Source organism: Erpetoichthys calabaricus, chromosome 2 (genome assembly GCF_900747795.2).
Source record: "Erpetoichthys calabaricus chromosome 2, fErpCal1.3, whole genome shotgun sequence".
Taxonomy (NCBI): domain Eukaryota; kingdom Metazoa; phylum Chordata; class Cladistia; order Polypteriformes; family Polypteridae; genus Erpetoichthys; species Erpetoichthys calabaricus.
In genome coordinates, this window is record NC_041395.2 from 205,326,389 (window position 1) to 205,349,247 (window position 22,859).

Below are 22,859 nucleotides of genomic sequence, written 5' to 3' on the forward strand. Positions count from 1 at the left end.
AGATCAACATTACTGAGGCCTTCACCTTTCTTTATTTTCAGTTATTGTGTGATGAATGCAGGTTGTTGTTTATGTGTTGGTACATTTTGTGTCTTAATATTGTTTGGTTGCTAATTAAGGAAAAAATAAATAATTAAGGGGCCTTAGTTTTAAGTTGTGCATCAATTAAAATTAAGACAAGGAGTTAATTAGCAGCAAAATCTGGTGACTAATTAAGAAAAGGGTTAGAATGAAAACCTGCAGCCACAGTAGCTCTCCAGGACTGGAGTTGGAGACCCCTTGGTTAAGGTCATCAGCCTGCCCCACCGGTGCTTTAGTTCAAAGTCATCCTGCAGGGTGTGTTTTTCTCAAGTGCACATTTATTTTAAGTAAATCAGACAACACAGCCTGACTAAGTAGCTCCATGCTGATACTTTTCTTCTCAATTTTAGAGGGCACAGCATACTAGAATTACAGTGTGATGCTGTCTCTGAGGGATGTTTATGTTCCATATGTGTAAAGTGTGTTGGGTCTCCTGTATAAAACACTCTGTCAACCAAATATGGATACCCCAATAGAGAAGTTTGTCACTCTTTGGAAAAACACTCACTGAGACTGAAAGTTGCATGTGGAATTTTTTTTTTTTAAACATTTACATCTATTTAAGACAAAAAAGTTGCAAACATTGTGTTTGACCTGTAGTTTCCATTCATTTTAAAATGTTACATAAATAAAACTCATATTTATAAATATCTCTTTATAAACATATAAATAGTTTCTTAAACATAAATACATTTATGCAGGAATGATGTACATGAATGTCCAGCAGCGACAGAAATATATAGCTTTGCATTATTAGTTTCTACAACACTGTCCACTGATTCTTGCGTGTGTTTATGTTGGTTGACTTTTTTATATATTTTTTTTCCTTTTCATATTCGTCAATAAACGCTGGTGATGATGCTTCTTCGTACCAGGAGTTCAAACCAGACTGTTTATTAAAGTGAGATGGCATTTAAAAAAAATCCTCAGGAGACAAGTAAAATGTTGCTCAAAACCCATCGTCCAGTGACAGACCTACAAGAGTGAAGAAAAGAGGTTTGTGTTAATTTAAGTATGGTGCTTATACTGCTGTCACATGAAATAAGACAACATATCTGTGTGTGTCATGTATGGAGGGGTGCTCTAAAAAGAGCTGAATACTACAATAGCATGTAGGCAGCCAATATTCAACACGTTACTGTGTTCTGTGGATTTAATAGCTTGGCACTCACATACACAATTTATAAATAAAATATAATACATATACTGTATATATTGTAGATGCCACACGGGCTGGACAGGCACCCCAGCCAGGAGAGGAAGTAGACATGGAAGGAAGGACTGGAAAGAGTGGACGGATAGCCCATTAAAAAGAGAAGAAGTTGCTGGATGTTTTTTATTCCCCCAACATGCTAGATGGCAGCAGCCCTGGAGGTTGGTAAACAGTAAGAAGCAAGCAGGGAATGCTGGGATGTGTAGTCTGGCAGAGCAGCCTTGCTGGGGTCACCGGGTGCCACGACAGGGTGCTGTAGGGTCACTTCCATGTGACCCGGAAGTCCTTTCATCGGGCAGTTGCCCTGGCACCAGAAGTACACCCAGGTCTGTAATAAAAGGGACTGCACTCCCTTATTCAAGTGAGTCAGAGCTGGGAGGTAGTAGAGTAACGCTTGAGTGGAGGAGGGTAGTGTGATAAGGAGAGAGGAAGACCTTTATTTGTGCTTGTGTTACATTTTGGAGGTATTTATAATAAAAACCTTCCATTATTTGAACCCAGGACTGTTCAAGTGTTTTTCGTGTTGGGGATTTGGGGCTCGCTGATGCCCTGGGTTTATCACAATATATGCATATATATATAGACCTATGTAGACCTCAGAATTAAGTTTGCAGTGCACCATCTTGTATTAGTTAATTATTTCAAAACAGTATTACTGTATCTAAAATTTATAAAAAGTTATTGTATCCAAAAATACTACATCACTTATAATTAAAAAGAGCAAATCAAATCATATATTGATACTGTACTATATATACATACACAATGTGAGGGCTGACTAACTAGCAAGGGGATGGATGGTGAAGAGGTTGAATATCAATTTGCAAAAAAACTTCCAGGGATTATTAATGGAAAGAGAGACTAACAGCAAATCCTGAAATGACAAAAGAGTGACAATCGCCCTGCACAGAAATGGGACACCTGATAGTAGATCCTGTGAGGGCAACAGAGCAAGAGTGGGCAGTGAGTTTGGAGGAAATCTGCAGCAGTCACTCAGGATGCTAGAGGCCAGCCATCATGACTAAGGTATAAGGGACTTGATCCTCCAAACCAAAGAACAGTATAATGGAGGACAGACTGACAAACACCTAACACTATTTCTGCAGATCAGTAGAAGGTGGCATAAGGTCCTTGATGAGAACCGAAGTGCCTGTCCTGAGAAATTAAAGAAAAAAACGGCAGTAAATATATGACTAAAACTGGGCCACCACTAAACTTATCGTGCACAGTTTTTGTATGCAGGAGTAAACTAGAGGACCTAGAGATCCATCCATCCATCCATTTTCCAACCCGCTGAATCCGAACACAGGGTCACAGGGGTCTGCTGGAGCCAATCCCAGCCAACACAGGGCACAAGGCAGGAACCAATCCCAGGCAGAGTGCCAACCCACCGCAGGACACACACAAACACACCCACACACCAAGCACACACTAGGGCCAATTTAGAATTGCCAATCCACCTAACTTGCATGTCTTTGGACTGTGGGAGGAAATCGGAGCGCCCGAAGGAAACCCACGCAGACACGGGGAGAACATGCAAACTCCATGTAGGGAGGACCCGGGAAGCGAACCCAGGTCCCTAGGTCCCCAGGTCTCCCAACTGTGAGGCAGCAGCGCTACCCACTGTGCCACCATGCCACCCGGACCTAGAGATGTAGAGAAAAAATAATGTAAACACAACATAGACATTATCTAAGTTAGAAATTGAACCAGCGTTCCTGGAGCTGTGAGGCAGTAGCACTAAGAACTGGGGTATCATGTTCACCCTATACATTAAATGATTTCCAAACATCCATTTCCTACATTTGCTTTCATTATAACTCTGATGCCCTTAATCAAATTTGAGTAAAGGGAGACAGTAGCGGGAATACAACAGAAGAAACCCCTCTGGAAAGAGGCAAGTGGGCATTGCAGGCCACACTCACCCAAATGATTAGGCTCCCACGGGACTAATTTACAGTTTCCATTTAAATAACTTGCTTGTTTTTGTGTATGTGTAAATATAATAGCCATGAATTCTTCCATTTCCCAAATGAGCAAAATCCAATCTATAGTATATACTGAATCTTTACCTCCACACAATTTACTTATTTATACTGCAGCCTACCCTTTATATATGAGTGTGTAGATGTGTGTATACACACACACACACACACACACACACATACATACATACTGCATATTCCCAAACTTGCTTCAACCATTTCAGAATATTGTGATGCTGGGGGCTATCCCAGCAGAAACGGGCACAGAATAGGAGGCATGTGCTGCATTAAGTGTTTTTCAGTTCATTTAAACATCTGCTGTACCCTTTTGTTATATAAAATAAAGCAAAAGACAACATTCCAAAAGCTACTTTATGCAACTGAGGGTCACACAGTGCCAGGGCCTATGCCAACAGCACCAGGTTTAAGGCAGGAAAATTCTTTAAAAAGATGCCAATCCATTCTCATACACAGCCACCCAGAGCCCAATTTGGAATTGTTGATTAACTTAACCAGCAAACCTTTAGGAATTTAGGAGGAATGCCCATTCAAACATTGGTAGAACATGTATATTCCACACAGAAAGTGACTTAGAGTAGGATATTAACTCATGACACAGAATCTCTACAATATATGTGATACTAAAGGTTTGAGAATATATGTGCATAAGAGATAGATCTTGTTGTAGATAGGAGGATGCTTTCAAATGCCTTAGTGAAGGAATATCATTATTTATTTATGTCTTTCACGCTGATTAGCACATCCAACTGAGAATTTGACTGTACAAAAAATGACATATAATGACAAAAATCACATATAAACCTATCAGCCTGTAATGAAATTATAAACATGTTTCCCAGGCTTGTGCTTTAACGAAGTGCTGCATATTAGACAACATGGTGGCACTGTAACACCACAGCCTCACCCTGCCCATCAGATTAAAAGCTTTGCCTAATTAAACTCCACTCTTCCCTTTCAACAGCTGTCCATTCCCATATAGCTCAACCATAGTTTTAATTCAATGCTTTTATTTGGCATGAAGAGTGAAAAATATGTAATTGTACAAGTTTAAAATATGTATTTATAGATATTGCACATCTTTATCTGAAGTCTTCAATGACATCAGGACCTGTGTATATCACTCATTATGTAACTGTCTTTGGGGAAAATGTACACAGATTCAAAAAGTCATAAAGTTTAAAAAAGCTAGCTGCGGTGACGCACATTAACATGTAAAAATCAGACAGAGGTGTATATTACTAAGTAAATACAATGCGGCCATTAAACATGTATGTTAAACAAAGATATGAGAGTTACTTCTTACACAGAGCCTGGATTGAATAAAAATGATATGCATATGCACTCTTAAAAATAAAAGAGTGCCAAAGTGGTTGGTTCTTCAGAATGCTGCCATATGGGAATTAATTTTACTTCCTAAAAGAACCATCTACAGGAAGGTTCCAGAAAGAACCTTTATACATTTATATCAGTATCAGTTTACATAAATAGACAATAACAGTTATGTGACATCCCAATGGATTCCTTATTTTAAAAGGACTCTTGCTGCATATAACAACAGCCTAATTTGAGGTCTTCTTCATCGGTTAGTGTCCGGCTAGTCAGCCTTCTATAGATTAAACATTTCTGTCTTGTCCACATATTAGTCACCTTTACAAAGCCCAAAGCACCAATTGTACACGAAAAGAACCCTTCCCAGAATGAAATGGCTGTTTTTGAAGCAATGCTACAATGAGGATCCAAAACCTGGACAACAAAACAAATCAGTTCAACAAAAAGTGTCCATGGTTTAATTATTGTGCTGTTTTATTGACTCAGCATTGTGTTTGCTCTTTAAAGCACCTTGTGTTCAGATATGATATTAATTGCTCTATAAAACACGATTGATTGATTTTTTTAGTTAACTTTTAACTTTTTAAAAAACTAAAATAGAAATCCATATCACAATGTGCTTGTGTTTGACTTATCTTTTCTATTTTTATTGTATCCCATGTTTGCCATCATCTGAATGCTACACACACAAGCAGAATTAATCTGTTTATCCATTCAAATGCCTGTTTTAAGCCCATTTTGTTGTGTCACAATGAATTATCATTTAGTGTGAACAAGGATTGCTTACCTTGTAGCTGGGATTACAATCAAAAATTCCCAAAAGTTAGTTACAAATTTAATTTTTTCTATTATAATGCTTGGCAAAATAAAAACTGTAGTGGTTCTGAATCCACGACCTAAATTCAGAAACAACTATAACAATTTTAACGAAGAATCAGGCTTAGCCATTAACTGATCACTTGTTAGGAATTAAACCAAACCAAGCCAAATCATATCCTTGCAATTCATTGCTCAAATCATGATTCTTGTCTTAAATACAAGGGTAAATGAAAAATTAAAGGCAATCTGAGAATTCCGCAGTGTCCACAACGGATAGAAGCTGACGCAATACATCATGTTTGTGATGGCTTATGAGTAGTTTGAACACACAGAGTGCAGTGCTGTTAGTTTAGTTGAAGCCAAGGTCAAATGAATATGGATGTTCTGCTGCGAGACTGCACCATTGTAGAACAATGTGCCATAGTGAGATTTCTTTGGGCAGAGAGAGTGAAACCCACTGAAATTCATCAAAGGTGACAATTCCAGAAACCTGGTTACTGTCTGGCTGGAATTGATATATTCTCCGCATGTATGTGTGGATTTTATGTGGCTATTCCAGTCTCTTTCCATATCCTGAATCTTTGAAGGCTTGACTGATTTGTAGCTTTAGAATTGTAACTATTGTGGCACCCGGCTGGGGATCATGCCCGGCTGGGATGCCCAGAAGGACCGGAGGAAGGCTTGTGCCTCCTCCAGAACACGAGGGGGTGACCGCCCTGGTTGCTTAGGGGGCCATGGGTACAGAGCATGGAGGCTCTACCCTGTAGGGGCCCATGGCCGCCGCCAGGGTGTGCCCCAATGCCTTGGGAGCCCTGGACCTCAGCACTTCCGCCACACCCGGAAGTGCTGGGGGGAAGAGGAGCAGGGACACCCGGAGTCCTTCTGGTTGTGCAGCCGGCACTTCCGCCACACAGGGGAGTGTCGACGGAAGAGTGTCGGGAAGCACCTGGAGCCCATCCGGGGTGTATAAAAGGGGCTGCCTCCCTCCAGTCAATGGCAAGAGTCGGGTGGAAGAGGACGAAGCTCGGTGGAGAGGAGTGGAGGCGGACCAGAGACTGAGAAGGCATTGAGTTGTGTGGCCAAGACTTAAGGGGTGATTGGTGCTGTGGCACTGGGTTTGTGCACTGCGATAATTGTAAATATTGTATAATAAACGTGTGTGGTGAAACCATCATGTCTACCTGTCTGTGTCCGGGCTGTTCCCCACACTATACTGATGTCGGTGTTGGTGTGGGGGGTACCCTGTGACAGACCAGCATCTAATCCAAGGACAGTTTATGTCTTGACCTTTAATTGGAAGGATTGGCCCTAACTTCTTCTAACTTTGTGCTGGAAATAAATGAGATGGCGGATGACCAGATATACCTATCTCTTTATTATAAAAAAAAATCTTGGAAGGTTGGAAGGAGATGAAACGTGATTTTCTCAGAGAGACACTTTCACATCCCACGAGACAAGTCTTTGTGTCATTTAAGCACACCCGGGGCCGGAAATAAAAACAAAGAGTAGATGACAAAATAGAACGTCATAAAGAATTCAAAAATGTTGGCATGGTACACATGCAGAGCAGGTTAGAGATAATGGAAGTACGAAAAATTGAAAAACTCAAAAAAGAAATAGTAAAGATCGTATTAACACAAACAAATGAAATTATTACTCTGTGATTTAATGGAACAGCAAAAAGAGATTGAATATATTGTTCGGATTTAAACTTTAAGTCGGAGACTTGTAGATCATATAATTTGTGTTGCCATCAGGGAAAACAAAAGTAGTGTTTCTTCCCAATGAAGAGGCGTATCCGCGAGAATTACAAGATTTGTTGTTTGGTGAAAGTGAAATCCCGCGAGAGAAATCATTTCTCATTTGTCAGTCAGTCGGTCATTGTCCAACCCACTATATCCAGCACAGGGTCATGATGGTCTGCTGGAGCCAATTTGTGTGAATGCTATTGTTAGACACATTTCTTGTAGAGAGAAAGAAACGATATTCACTCACGGGCAGTTATACGTTGTGTTGTTACAATGTAATTCCAAACACAGAATCAAAATTCAATGCAATATTGATGCAAAGGTAAAAGCAAAAAGAGATCGAATATATGGACATAGGTGATATGACAGAAGTGCACTGCATGACATACAGATCATGCAGCACGGCAGCAGCAACAAACCAATTGCAAAAGAGGAGCTAAAAAAAAAACTGCACTTGTTTCCCATTGAATCACAGTTTAAGAGGGGGTTTCAGAGGAGTGACCGCGTCGCCTTGGGGTGCGTTCAGCCCCTCTCTTCACAACACAAGCAGCAGAGACACATTGGGGGTTGGAGAGCAAAGCAATTTTTATTGCTGCAGAAATGTATTAAGACATTACAATCTGTATTATTGTCAAACTTCAACCCATCATTCCTTATTTTGTGAAGATTTCTTTCAGAGAGCTATTAACTGCAGAAACTCAATGTAGGCTTTCTATTTTCCTCATCTATTATTTGTACTTTTCCTTTTCATAGTGTTATGTGTTGAGAATCAACCCTCCTGTGTCCCAACTGCATACAAAATCATAAAGAGAAACAGTCAGAATTGGGCCGGATCAAAATCTCAGTCTCTGAAAAATGTGAGGCTCATGGTTGCCTAGCTGTGAGATTCGACTTTGATTCAGAAGTCTGTCCTAGTGCCTCTGCTCAGTCATTCTTCTGAGAGGACTGTACCAGCACAGGCAGATAACTGGACATGCTGTCAACCAATACATGTGACATATGTGGACACAGTTTTCTATCCAGCAATATCTACAGTCTCCATGTTTGCCTGCAAAACAGTAATTGTTTCACGATAACCATTAACCATCTTTGGCAACCAGGGCAGCAACCTTCATATTTAAAGAGGTCGGTGACCCGGGACAGACTAGGGAGTGTCTCAAGTAGCTAAGTCCTTGTATGTCCAAGTTCTCATTATGCAGAGTGTGTACTTCTTAATCACTGATCCTCTCTCACTTCTACTTGCAAGCCTTTAGGCTTTGGACTTTGGGCTGCTGTTAAACTCATGCATTGCAAAACCCAGTACAAAAATCACATCACCATTGACCTTATCAGTACAGTCCATAAGGGCTACCTCAGTTAATGCCTTTGAATTTTCATTCCAGCAGTAGCCTCCCAATAAACTGCATTCACTGCAAGGCTTGATTTGGTTTAACACAGGTAGCTGACTATGTTTTTTTGGCTTCATTTTCTTTCAGTAGGAATGTCCCCCAGAATCTGAGGTAGTAAGATTGAAGTAGTCAATGGAAGTCACTGCTACCCTCATAATTCATTTCTAAATACAGTTGTGTCTGTGTGAAAAGTAACTTCAATATCTATTATTATCTATTCAATATCTATCTGCTGAATATGCTGTCATTATTATTATTGTTTAACATAATATTCTCAAACTTTTTTAATCCAATTGCAGATCACACAGAGGTCTGAGTCTATTCCAGCCACAAAATACAATGAGACACATGTCCATTACAAAGCCCCCCTCATGTAGACACCCACAGGGTATCAATTTTAAACTACCAATTAACCTTAAAAACATGTTTTTGGGATGTGGGAAAAAAATGGCAGAAACAGGGAGAACTTGCCAACTCAACACAAACAGTGCAAGATTCATACACAGGATACTGGATCTGTGAGTCAACTGCGTCAACCACTGCCCCTTTGTGCATTGTTATTATTATTATATCCATTTTCTCAAACAATTATTCCATCATTACTGGATTGACAGAGCTAAAATCCATGTCTTCAGAACTAGAAATGAGCTGAAACCCACCAAAGATAGACTGCCACTCAAGGACACCTACATTCACACATGCATGGCCAACATAAAAACTAATTAACCTGTCATGTCTGTCTTTGTGGTCTCAAGGAAAACCAGTTCTTGAGGAAACCAGAATGGACTCAGTTACTATGGCTCCGCTGAGCCACTCATTCCTCTTCTTATTATGATAGGACACATGTCATTTTAGTGATGAATGCTACTGCATGACATCTCAGTGGCCCTCGATCACCATATATGTGGGGTCTGCACTTTACACCTGTATCTGTGTGAATTTTTCTCTGAATACTTTTGTTTTCTCCTACAGTACATTCCAAAGACTAGCATGTGGGGTTATTAATGATGAGTAAGTGTATTTGTGCAGGTGAGTATGCCCTGCCATGGCCTGGATTTACACCCACAGTTTACTTCTGCCTTTTTGCTACTGTAAACTTATGATAGGAAAAGCAGGATGAATGAATATCATTACTATTAAGATGTCCGTGTTTATAACCTACACTCCTTGCTGCTAGAATAATCTTTCTCTCACTGAAATACTGAACCAAAAGTGATGAAGATTATCTATCTGTTCATTCAATTTCCAATCCTATGTTTTCCACTACTGGCTCAGAAAAAGCTTAGATATTACAATTATTGAAGACATATTATCTTTTTTTGTATTAATTTTAGTATATTAATACACAGACATCTTCCTAACACACTCTTAGCCTACCCAGCAGCAATCAGCCCCAAATGGGATGCCTGTGAACAGTAGGGCACAATCAGTAATACACTCACACCCACGCTTCTAAATTGCATGAAAGTTTTTACACAGCACTATATACACTGATTAATTTTTTTTTCATTTTGTATAACCTTTGGGTCTCTGTAAGCAAGTTCAAAAATGGATGAATGGATATAGGATAGATTATTTATATATTGCTTAAATACTATTTGTTGGATTAAAATCCTGTGCGGTGTTGGCTACAGCCTGTTGTTGATGGCTACTAGCATACGAACCAACTCCCTACAGACAAGAGGATTTGGAAAATTGAAGAATAATAATAAACTTGTAGATGATATTATTATTAGTGGCAATTACCATGAGATAAGAATATAAAATAAGAATATGAATGTGCTGTGTTTATATTTGTTATATGCTGTCGATTTGCATTGTGTGTGACAAGGATGGACAGGATTAGAAATGAGTACATTAGAGGACCAGCTCAAGTTGGACAGTTGGGAGACAAAGTCAGAGAGGCGAGATTGCATTGGTTTGGACATGTGCAGAGGAGAGATGCTGAGTATATTGGGAGAAGGATGCTAAGAATAGAGCTGCCAGGCAAGAGAAAAAGAGGAAGGCCTAAGGAAAGGTTTATGGATGTGGTGAGAGAGGACATGCAGGTGGTGGGTGTAAGAGAACAAGACGCAGAAGACAGGATGATATGGAAGAAGATGATCTGCTATGGCAACCCCTAACGGGAGCAGCAGAAAGAAGAAGAATATGCTGTCTTCAAATCTGCAGGATTTTCTTTAGGTAGCCTGTTATCCCCAATACATTCCAAAAATGAGCACTTACTGTAGGTAAACTGGCCACCCTAAATTGGATGTGTGTGTGTGTGTGTGTGTGTGTGTGTGTGTGTGTGTGTGTGTGTGTGTGTGTGTGTGTGTGTGTGAATCTGCTTTGCCTTGAGACTGACTGGCACCCTGGCCAGGTTGGATTCCTGATGACGCTGGTATATAGTCTGGACCGATAAATTAATGTTTAATGAAACGAGTGCTCAATAAAGGACAGTGTCACACAAGGGCACCTGAAGAACACCTTCTATGTGAATGAGGGGGCACCAACACTAACAATACCATCTCTTTTCTCCTCTGTAACCCCGAGAAGCTGTCCACTCAGGGCACCTAAGCCATGGCCAACTTCAGTGTTCTGGTCAGGGCAACATAAATTTTGAGGGCTTCTGGAAGATGGTGTCTCAGTCTGTGCAACACAGTCCGACCCAGACCTGCTGATGAGAGCCAAAATATTTGAGAAGCCCACGAGGCTAGGAAGGCAACTGTTGCACCTTATTTCTGTTGCGCAACTGCATGCCCATTTCTGTTTGGTTTTTTTGACTTTGGCAGTAAATGGGGTGGCCCAGTTGGCACCCCAACTTTTGTTTGGTTCTCCTCTCCCTCATTTGTACCTCACAACAGATAAAGAAAAGAAATAGTATGTACAGTATATACAAAGTTTGAAAATTAAGAAACCTTCACTTGTGTAGAGTGATGCAAAATAATGTGATCTTTGTTTTGAAATCTGCTTGTTAATGGGACAACTTTAAATTTGAACTGCCCCTTTTAATGCTTTCTTTTAATAGTAGATATGTTAATATTGCTGGACTTTGTTTCTGAGAGCATAACGTAACATGTGGAGAAGGGTGCAGGGGTAGAAAAGGTAAGCTGATATAGGTTTTCTGTTAAATAAAATGAAATTATGTATTTCAGTACATTGACATTGTCGATCAGACGAGCAAGATTTCTTTGGACTTTGTGCATGGGGCAATACTACTCCTAATACTCAAAACTTTATGCATAAAATAATAATTGATCAGCATTGCGTTGCATTTTAATGGATAGAGTGTTAACTGCCAAAACAGGAGGCATTGTGACAAAACACTAGAGCGAACCTCTTGTTTGGTGAAAAATACTTTGCACTTTTCAAATGGTGGCTACCATGGCAGCATCATGCTGTTTAACCATGAGCTCACCTAAACACCCACCTTTGTGGTAATGTCTTTACTGGTTGACATCAGGGGTTTTTGCTGCCAACACCTTATGCTCATTGAGAGTAGAGTTTACATTAAATTATCCTATTTTGACCTGAGAAGCCTGCAATTCAATAAATATTGGTCAGGCATGTGTCAGTAGTTCTCATGCTCTCGTGCTCTCTTTCATTCTGTCTGCTCAGATGCTGCTTTATAGTTTAGAGGAAATAATCTACAGATTATACAGATGAATTGAGTTCTCAACTTACCTCCACTTACTCTCCAACACTCTAACATCCAAGTCCACTCATAGATCCTATTCTGTCCAGTTTGAGACCAAAGCACCCTTTGGATAACCCTTTCTTATTGATTCCTTTAGACTTTCTCGGGTTAGGATGGTCGTTCAAAAGCCGAGCCCAAGCAGCCTTCGCCCTGGTGTCTAGTCTCAGGTCCCTCATCAAGCGAGCTCTCGACCTCAAGTTTTCCGAGCCTGACTCCTGCTCATCTGATGTAAGATACGCAGATAATTCCTCTCCTAACAGATTTCGGAGGGACTGGAAGAGACAAAACGGCAGAAAACAGCATTAAAGGAGATATCTGGGTGTACTGAAACTTACATTTGAAAGGTATCTTCAAAGCATACAAAACAATTTGTTAGGAGACCATTAGACAACTGAAATGATGTATAGAAATGTACAAGAAATTATGTCTTTGTGTCAGTGAAGCTATAAGGTTTTTGTGTATTTTCTGCACCTTTTATGTGTTGGGAATAGGCAAGAACTGCAGCAAAAAGTCATTCTCTGTGCCTTTCATTAAATCCTTGGCTCCTCCTTTCTGTGTCTCTTTGTTGCAATTTTGATTCTGCGGCAGTCACCTGATGAAGGAGCAGGGGACAAAAAAAAAGAAAACCATCGACAAAGGATTTGCTTCAGTTTTGACCTTGCAACAGCTGCTGTCTGCAGATTTCCCTTTTGATTTCTAACTTTTCTACCATTGTCTTGTTCATCCATCCATCCATTTTCCAACCCGCTGAATCCGAACACAGGGTCACGGGGGTCTGCTGGAGCCAATCCCAGCCAACACAGGGCACAAGGCAGGAAACAATCCCGGGCAGGGTGCCAACCCACCGCAGTTGTCTTGTTCTTTCACTTTAAAATTTGGGAGTTTTGCTTAGTTACTTTACTCTTGTTTTTTATCTTTTTGACTTGGTTTTGTCCTTTTGGTCTATGGCCTTGTTCCTTATTGCTTTCTTTTCTTGTAGTGCCTTTTTTTAACCAATATTTGGAATGTAGACATTCATAATATAAAATATGATTCATTTATCACCGTCTATGGTTGCTCACTCTGCCCTGCATATTACTTTTGCTTAATGGAGTGCTGTGTAATACAGAATTACTTTCTGCCCACCCTTACCTGCTAGAGAGTTGACAGACGAAGGCTATTCCCAGTGTGCCTCCAGCTCTGTGGGCAGATGTGGTCAGCACTTGTCAGTCCAACACACTTACTAATACTAATATAATATAGAACTGCCAGTCAACCTTGACATATATTTCTGAACTATAGTATTGAATTCACATAAAGGCAGGGGTGACTATGCAGACTCATTCTTGAGGACATTCAGGTTATCCTCAAGTTGTGTCTAAAAGACAAAAGAGTCTCCAAGGTTCATCTTCAAAAACTAAATTGAAGGCTAACTTGGAAAGAGAGGTCTGCTGGTGCAGTAAAATGCAAGCAAGCTGAATACATAAGTTAAAATGCATTTACTTTAACAAGAAGCAATTATTTAAGAACACAGGCTAAGTCCAGGTCTTCTTAATCTGTTAGTGTCCTGCTGGGTAGCCTACTGTACATTAAAGATTTCAGTTTTTTCCCACATATTTGGAAGTTTTTCAAAACACAAAGAACCAACCTCATGTGCAAAGACCCCTTTCAGTGCTTTGTCAAGCAATGGTTCTACGAGGAATCATACAACCCAGTAAAGAACCATAAAGTGCCATTAAAGAACCATTATTTTTAAGAATATAGATACTAATTTCAGTTTCAATGCCACTATTTTATCATACTATTGTCAAACCCACTTAATTCAGGTTATGGTCATTGTGGGGTTGATGGCATGAGCCTATTCTGGCATCATCGATCTCAAGGCAGGACACAACCCAGGATATATGGTGCCAGTCAATAGCAGCCCCCATTCATAAATGCACACACAGGGCCAAGTTATAATTGCAAGTCAACGTAACATGCATGTCTTTGGGAATGTGAAAAGAAAACCAGATTACCCAGAGAAAAATCCAAGCAGACAACCTATTTTATCATACTTACTAGTTTTTTGTTCGTTCATTTTCCTCACATATACTTATTCCAATATAGGTTAATGAAGAATTGAAACATGCATTCAGTTTAAGGAACCACTCCCCAATCCACAGTGCCAGGGCTAGGTTATTTTGTGCCCTAAGCCAAGCTTATTAGTGTGCCAACCGACTTTTCAGTAGCTAACCCATGCGGCTGGGTTTCCTCCCCCCTTATGATCTGCACCCTAGGCAAATGCCAAATTCGCCTTAATGGGTACTGATCCATCACAGGACATATGCCCACTGCTCACCCAAGCCCAATGTGAACTTGTCTTTTAGTACAGTAACATCCATGCACCCTCTTTTAAAACCCCTTAACCCATCCTGTGTCATGGAGAGCCAGAGCCTGTTCTAGCAGAATCAGGTACAAGGCAGAATTCAGATCCCAGTACGATATCTTGTAATTGCAGGGAGCATTCATTGGCACAATCACATTCTCACTCACAACATGCATAACAGCACTTAAGATGCTTTAAAAAGGAGTGCTGCCAATGCATGGTGTTACCAAGAGCAGTCAAGTGGGCTGCAGAAATAGGTTGGTATCACACTAATCATATACTTCACACCACTCAAGAATCATGTATACAATTAATTTTCAACACGATGTTTTATATAAATAGTCAATGATAGAGAAAACTCAATAAAAAAGGTCAATGTACTTGCAAAAAGAAATAGTTTGAAAGGAAAAAAAAAAATGTAGTCAATAGTTTAGATTCCCTCTCCAAAAACAGATACGTTGGTAACAATTTTGCACAGCATCAAAGGATACCAAGAGTCTAAAATATCACCTGAGCCAGCACTAATAAACACTTCTCAAAAACTAAAAATGAGGATCACATGTAACTGGCCGAAATTGTGCGTACTGCCCTCCTTAAGATTATCTAACTTGCACAGGCCCAGCCCCGTCACCTGCCTGTCCTTGGAATCGGTGATGTCTCACTTCTGATTGCTTGATTTTTTAATCTTATTTCGAGATATAACGTTATTTTTGCCCGGGGTCATCTTACTGACAGTTTTGGGTTTGGCTCCTGAGCCTCCGTGACCCTTAAAGTGTAAATAGATCTGATAATGAAAGTATGAATGGATCACAGGTTTTATAAAATGACCTGTAATAAAGGTTAGTGGTGGTTTGGGTGAGTTCGGTATGTGAAGATGGTACTTTGCTTTCACCCTCACAATAAAATATTCTCGGGGTAAGTTGCTGTTACAGGGATAACCTTAATTATACGGCTTTACTCAAAAAGACCTAAAGCCTTACGTAGTCATTTCTATTAAAACTGATTGAAGTTTGTTGTGTGTCACATTAAGAACTACAGACTAGAGACAATACAAGTGGATTTTCCAGCTTTAAATACCTGTACTGCCTTCAGAAATTTAGAGTATAATATTGCAGTTATACGCTTACAGTACTTTTGGTTAACTTTACCAGAAATCAACATTTTGTTAAATTTTGGGAAAAAAAAAAATACCATTCCACAGCTGGTTTACGTTAATTCGACTTAAAATTGGCATGTATGTAAGTTTTATTTCTCAGTTTCTGATACGATTGACAATTTTTGGATGTTATTTCATTCACGTTTAAACAAAGCAAGCGTTTGGCAAAAACACCAATCACAATAGAATGTCACTCAGCATTATTGCCGAAGGCTCCGGTTCCCCCAGATAAGGGGATTTTAAAAAATCTTCTAACAGAGAAAATATGTTTGGGCGGAGTTCTGTTTGTTGGGATGCGTTCCAGAATGTTTATGCAATTTTTAGTTATTTTTATTGGCAATAAACGTCTTCTTAGTATAAATGGAGTTAATTTGCATTAAGGCCCAGTCCTTTTTATAAATTTTTTCCAAGGAGCTTTGGAGGTCTTCACCCATTTATACAGAATCAGGGGATGATATACACTGTATAACAGTATTGGAGAATATGCATTTCTGCTGTGACGATGGGATGTTATTTCATATAATTATTCCATCTGATGAAATAGGTTGCTTGTCACTGAATTAATGTGATTTCCGGTGATGTGCAAACTTAATACGCAGAAATAAAATTTCAAACAGCAAGTTATTTTTTTTTTCATAATTGAAAAAAATGATGACAGTATTTGGAAATAGCGATCGACATATTAGTTACGTGTACTCATTCATCGGTGATTACTGTATCTAATATTTTTAGTGGTAGTTAATGACAGTGAACTGAGTTTGAATTCCTTGACTGATTTACCTGGAAATTGCACATGGAATTGCACTCAGTTCCTCCAATGATTTTTTTTTGAGTGACAATGCCAGAAGAACCTATACATTATTTTAACAAATTATGTAAAAAGAGAACTCATTATCCCTCATGAGTACCAAATGGCAGTACATCTATGTCACTTTTAAATTCGATTTACATTATAGCGATCACAAATTTTGGTACATGCTCCAGCCTTCTCAGTGTGCACCTTCAAGCGCCTGTTAAGAATGGTATGGCAAAACTTTATTTTATTTTTTCTTAGAAAACTGCATATCCTAATCGAATTGATTTAAATTGACATAACACTGGAGGCCATATAATGTAAAAAGGACTAAGGGCTTGATTGATAGATGGATGATTTATGTAATGCTGAAATGTCCAGTGATGGACTGAAGGTTGCTTGTGCACGCTGTTGACGATGAGTGGATAATCTCAAACGTGTAACTGATGTTACCATTCTCAAATTATATGAATCTATAAATTAAAGGGGCCTGAGTTTCCTCGAAAGCTTGCATATTGTAATCTTTTTAGTTAGCCAATAAAAGGTGTCATTTTGCTTGGCTTTTCACTACAAACATTAAATGGGAAAGAAATATAAAGAAACGTTATACTGTACATGAACATATTAACAAGTATGACCGTATGACCCGCACCAGGTAAAGCTACGTGATGGATAGCAGGTTAGGGCGGCCAGTAGAGCGCTAAGAAGCGGGTTCGTTTTGTCTTCCCTTGGACTTCCTCGGTACATTAAAGACGCGGTGACAGATCGTCTTTTTTCATCGATTTAAGGGTAAGTTAAGGCCCGTCTGCCTTGGACCCGTTGCTCTCTAAATAAGCTCTGATTACACGCAACAACACTGGTTCCAAAGGAGTCCTTTACTTGGTTGCGTGGTTCTTCGTAGGTCCTTTGCTTGACGAAATACCATGTTAATCTGGGAAAGGTTCACTGCATATGAAATTAGTGCTTTGGGATTTGAAAATGTTTCTAATATATGGACAAAACAGAAATACTTAATAAGGTACCTAACAGGGGGGCACTGACAGATCAGGCAAACCTGAACTTAGCCCGTGTTACTGTATGTGTCGAGTCCTTGTAAAATGAGGAGCCCATTGGTATTTCACAGAGCAAGTATCGTCAGTTTCTGGTCACTCATGAAGCCTGTGACAGACAGTTCTTTATAGAGCCTTCATGAGGAAGGTTGTTTTGGGAACCACTGGGTATTACTCTGAAGAACCACTATAGCACCTTCATTTCTATGTTCAGAAAATGGGATGAGTTGGTAGTTGGTTGAGCTAGCAATTCTACTTTGGTCTGTGCAGCACAGTGCGTCTTTGTTAGTATATGCTCTGTTTTCGATAGGGTTTTTCCCATCATTGATAAGAGCTGAATACTGTAGTTGCGAAAAACACTGACATGATTAAAAACTTAAATTCCACTGATAATATTTGCAAGAGTAGGCCTACCTGTTTTTGTGGCTGTTCTGTGCTCGTTGGCGATCAGTTAACCTCGCTCAGCACAGGGCAAACTCTCACAAATTTATGCTCAGTAATAATGATTGTGGGTTCGCTTTCCGGTTCCTCCCAGTGTGGATAGCGCTTTGAGTACTGAGAAAAGCGCTATATAAATGTAATGAATTATTATTATTATTATTATTATTATTATTATTATATGCCAATTTAGAATTGATGATTAAGTTCAAAGTGTATTTTTGGAAAATTGTGGAAACGCGCGAGCATAACGGGCGCCTTAAATCCTGATTTTGTGGGCTCAGATCCTGCTACTATGTGACTATATGATTAATTCACTTCACCTGCTCCAGTTGGAACGAAACAATTCTGTAACCAATTTGATCCGAAATGTTTCTAGTTGCCTTGGATAACGGCGGTAGCCAAGTAATAATTCGTCAGATACTGAAGGAGATGTCTATGTCAGTGGACTGGGGACAAAGCACTGTACTGGTCCACCTGCTTTCAGAATTCACTTTTTTAAGTTACTCATTCGTTTCAGTTATATATTTATTTTATTGTGAGATGTATATAAAAATGGCATTTGAAACAGATCCGCCATCACACACTGCATAGCTCGTGAAATTTGGACAGCCAAGAAGGAGACCTGGGTCCGCATCTTACAGTGACGGTGGAAAATGGACCGTCTTAGTTAGTCGAGCCAAAAGTGAAATCCGTCGAATCGATTCAAGTAACTAATCGAGTGCTTGACTCCGACGGTTTGCCTTCCTTATTAACAGGCTTTTTCATTTAAATCCCGTTCCACCAGTGAGATATTGTGATAACTCTGCAGTCTTGTAGATAGTGGATTAGCAAGCGGGCATGCAGACAGACAGCAGCGACAGAAATTATCTGCGATCGTCACCGGCCGCGTGAAATTCATAGATTGGCTTTGGCACGCGTGGTATCTCCAGGCTGACGTCAATGAGAATTTATAAGAAACACACTTAGTGACGGATATCAGAATGAATTAACAAAAGTGTAGAGAGAGTGCGAGTTATCTGTTGTTACAAATAAACGGGAGTAGAGTAGGACGGGGGACAATAACGTACTGTGCTGGTATCGTCTGCACGAAGGTCAGATTGTGCTCTCCATGGTGGCTAGACATAACGGAGCAAGTTCATTTATAAGCGCAGGGACCAGGCAGTAGCCCGATTGTTATAAATACTTAAGTAAGTGTATGAAGAGTCGAATCGTAAGCAGCGCATTAAACTTCATTTTGCTTTGATAAGACGACTGTCACCGTTCTGACCACACTTTGAGAATATACGACAAGAAAACCACAGTTCACTTTGACAAAAGCACACCCCAAAAACGGTATTTCCAAAAGTAGTGGCAAACATGTCAAAATCAAGGCGACGAAAGTTATTTCGGAATAGAAATCTATTAGCATAGTATGACAAGTATATTTTACATAGCGATTATCATATCTTCTCATATTTCGCAGTTGGGCAGACACTGAATTAAGCTTTAAAAGGTAATTCCTGAAAATAACTTTGGAAAAGTGCACGTATTTTTCAACGCATGAAAAAATACCGCGTGAGCGTTGTCTTGCGGTGGAGTATCGACCTGGCCAGGGTGCAGCACTCTACAGAGCGCGTCCATGATGGATAGTAGACCCCACACACACTTAAAAATAATGGTTCTTTTTAACGGTTCCTTATAGAAATGTTGCTTGACAAAGAATCAATTAATTCCGGGAAGGGATCTTTACATGTGAAATTGTTTTGAAAATGTTCCTAACATGCGGACAAATCAGAATGTTTATTGTTTAGTTGGCAGTCTAGCTGGAGTCAAGAAAACATGAAATTAATGAGTGTGATGCTATAGAAGTCCATTTCAAACCATGAACTCATTGAGATTTCACAACTCTGTTGTCTGTTCACGGTTATGTTTTGGAATATATTACTGATCTAAGTAAAAATTAATGGTTCCTTCTAGAACCTTCACGTGGAAGGCTGTTTTAAGAACAAAAAAACAGTTCCCTTATGGCATTGCTCTGAAGAACCAATCTAGCACCTTTATTTTTAAGAATGCATCTTAACCTCGATCCTTGTCAGTTGAGAAGATGGGTGAATGGATTGATATATATTATACAAATGGTCGATCTTTTTTAAGTTTGCAGGTTTTGACTGCATTTCTTTTTGAGTACTTAGAATGCCTCCACCTGTGATATTTTATTTTAATAACAATTCAGTATTGGTCTGTGATGCTTGAAACCAACGTGTTCGATTGCCCAGACCCCACAAACCACAGACACTTACTAGATAGGTTTATCCCTTTGTGATTAAATGTATAGCCGCTGGATGGCACTGCTGTTCCGCTTTTGTATGTTCCGTCGCCCCAGTATTACAGTACTGTATATTGTGTATGTGAGAGAAGAGAGTCCGCACATCTCTTGCGTTGAGCCCCGAAAGTATCAAAGTCCGGGTACACGGCGTTTGGTCCAGAACTAGGCATAGTTAGGATTCCTTTTAGGCAAACGCCGTGGATGTCTCACAGTTAACGTTGACGAAAATCGTGTCAGTCTTACAATTGGCAGTACTTAGATCGTGTTTTAAATATTTTTATTTGAACCGAGTACAATTAAAGGGAAACAGAGAGGTTAGTATGTTGCACTGGGCTGTGACGGAACTTAACATTAACGATTTTAACGTAATCCGGAATCTCGAATGTAATAGGGAGTTAGCTGTCATTAGTAAGCGGTTCTAATCAGAGTAATGATTGACGTGTTTCCAAGAACGATTTAGCTAACCCACTCGTCGTTTCCTGTCTGATGTCTTTGAGCAACGTGACTACGCGCAGGTCGAAATTAATGTTATTGCCATTGGAAAACGAGGAATAAAAACAAGCAAATGAGTAAGGTCATTTCCTCATTATAGATTACTGGATGTCTATAAACGTCGTGTGGCACTTCGTAAACCAAATTATTAAATGAATATTCGTCTGTGATTTTCGGTCTTGCGAGAATAGTGCCCCAGAAAGTCTTTTAATCTATATTGTTACAACACCAGCTTTAAGAGTGAGATATAATTGCAATTGTTTATCTATTATCTATAAGTATTAAGTAAACGGATATATTGTTTATGTTCCAAGGGGGAGACTGGCGTCCCGATCAAGGTTGGTTCTTGTCTCCATCGTTGTGAGAAAGGCGCTGATTTTTCGCGATCCTGTACTCGCAAAACAAGAAGATGTTCAGAAAATGAATGAATGAACAAATGAATGAATATAGTAAATCACGAATATTTAGTGCTTTAAACAGCTGAAATTCAAGACATTGAACTGCGCTGTCCAAAAAAAACATTACGGGACGTTAATTCTACATATACATACCCGAAGGTATGCATGTAGCAAAAAATGTATCGGTATATTATTGTATATTTTCTTAATTTCACGTCTAATTACGAGGTTTTAATCAGTTCCATCATCATTCTGTCAATTCCTTTTGGGAAATAATAATGAAATGAAAATTCGCAGAATTGAAACATATGAGATAATGAAACCAATGTAAGCAAGAAACCTTCACTTGTCGCTGATTACTCTTAATGTGTAAACATTCTAGAAGAACTGGCAAGATTTTTTTTTTTTTTTTTTGACATTTTACCGGAGGCGCTATATAGCACATATTTTATTGGAATATGCAGGTCCACGAAATGAATGGATGAATGAATGTTGTTAGAACTATAGTTTGACTATAACATTAAACCATGTTTGGACAAAGTGTTGGGCACTTAGAATGGAACTAATAAACGTTGTGTGTTGCGTTTCATATCAGTTAATCTAGTCTTAGCATTTATTATCGAAATACCAGGCGATGCACAATCTTTCATTCGCACGCAATGCGCCGATTTCCAATATAGCACTTGTTTTTTCTCATAGTCGCGTAGTCTGGAGCAAGGAAAACCGCTGCTTTAAAAACAAACTACACTTTCTTCCGCATTTTCGTTTTGCAAACAAATGATTTAACATGATAAACGCAGTTCTTATCTCTTCTGAATTATTATACTTGTTCATTAAAGGAGTAGCCGGACATGACAAGCTTCTTTGTTAACGCATCTGAAGCTTTATGTGCACCTACTCAGAAAATGAACGCTCCACTTCAGGCGATACACTTTTTCGAAGTCCTATTGTTGGATTTCCGGTAAAATAACAAATACTAAAATATGAAAATATGACAAATCAGGATTTAAAACAATTTTTCTCCGAGAAGACAGCGGTAGGTGAGTTGTGGGTTTTGAAGCGCTTTTGTGTCGGGTGTCCACCTCTCTCCTTCTCTCAGATTCCACTAGCAAAACGTAAAGAGTACTTTTATGTTATTATTCTTTAAACTAAGCACAGCTAACATTTTAAATACAACAGTCAATAAAGTAATTCAACATGACAATGCGCTTTTACCTTCTGCTGTGACGGTGTTAAAGGTTTTGCTTCCATGGTCACTGTCAGCAGAGCCACCAATAGTCCACAAGCCACTAGATGTGAGATGTTCATGTCTCTCTTCTTAATGCAGCCGAGAAGTTTGTTGGAGGAACCCACTGCACACTCCCCGAATCTCAAGACTATTCTGCTCCCTTCCTTCTCTATTCGCTCCTTTTATAAACTCGATGATGTCAGCCTCTTCAATCACATCAGTTCGGTCTGCTATTGTTGTTACAGCTTTTGTTATACCTAGTGCTACACTGCCCCTGCTACTGCTACTCTGTTTAAAAGTTACTTCATTTCTAAGTCATTGTCACAGTTTTGAACGCAGCTGAAGGTAAGCAGTATAACGCTAAAAGGTTAAAGTCAGATCTTGTGCAAG

General features: G+C 39.4%; 1 protein-coding gene across 1 annotated transcript; it reads right to left on the reverse strand.

Annotated features, from left to right (window-relative positions):
• Positions 1–646: 646 nt before the first annotated feature.
• On the reverse strand, positions 647–22,630 carry nppc (natriuretic peptide C). Its single transcript, XM_028792429.2, has 3 exons — positions 22,457–22,630; positions 12,248–12,532; positions 647–1,056 (listed from the first exon to the last, which is right to left on the reverse strand). The coding sequence occupies exons 1-2, from the start codon at positions 22,547–22,549 to the stop codon at positions 12,269–12,271; spliced, it is 357 nt and encodes a 118-aa protein (XP_028648262.1). The 5' UTR covers positions 22,550–22,630; the 3' UTR covers positions 647–1,056; positions 12,248–12,268.
• Between the last annotated feature and the right edge of the window lie 229 nt (positions 22,631–22,859).

What these genes read in the sequence shown, in the direction of transcription:
- nppc (XM_028792429.2), bottom strand. Translation starts at nt 22,549, where the DNA reads ATGAACATCTCACATCTAGTGGCTTGTGGACTATTGGTGGCTCTGCTG. An exon ending in TAACACCGTCACAGCAGAAG is followed by an intron (nt 12,533 to 22,456) that starts GTAAAAGCGCAT and finishes TGTCTCTTCCAG; the next exon opens with TCCCTCCGAAATCTGTTAGG.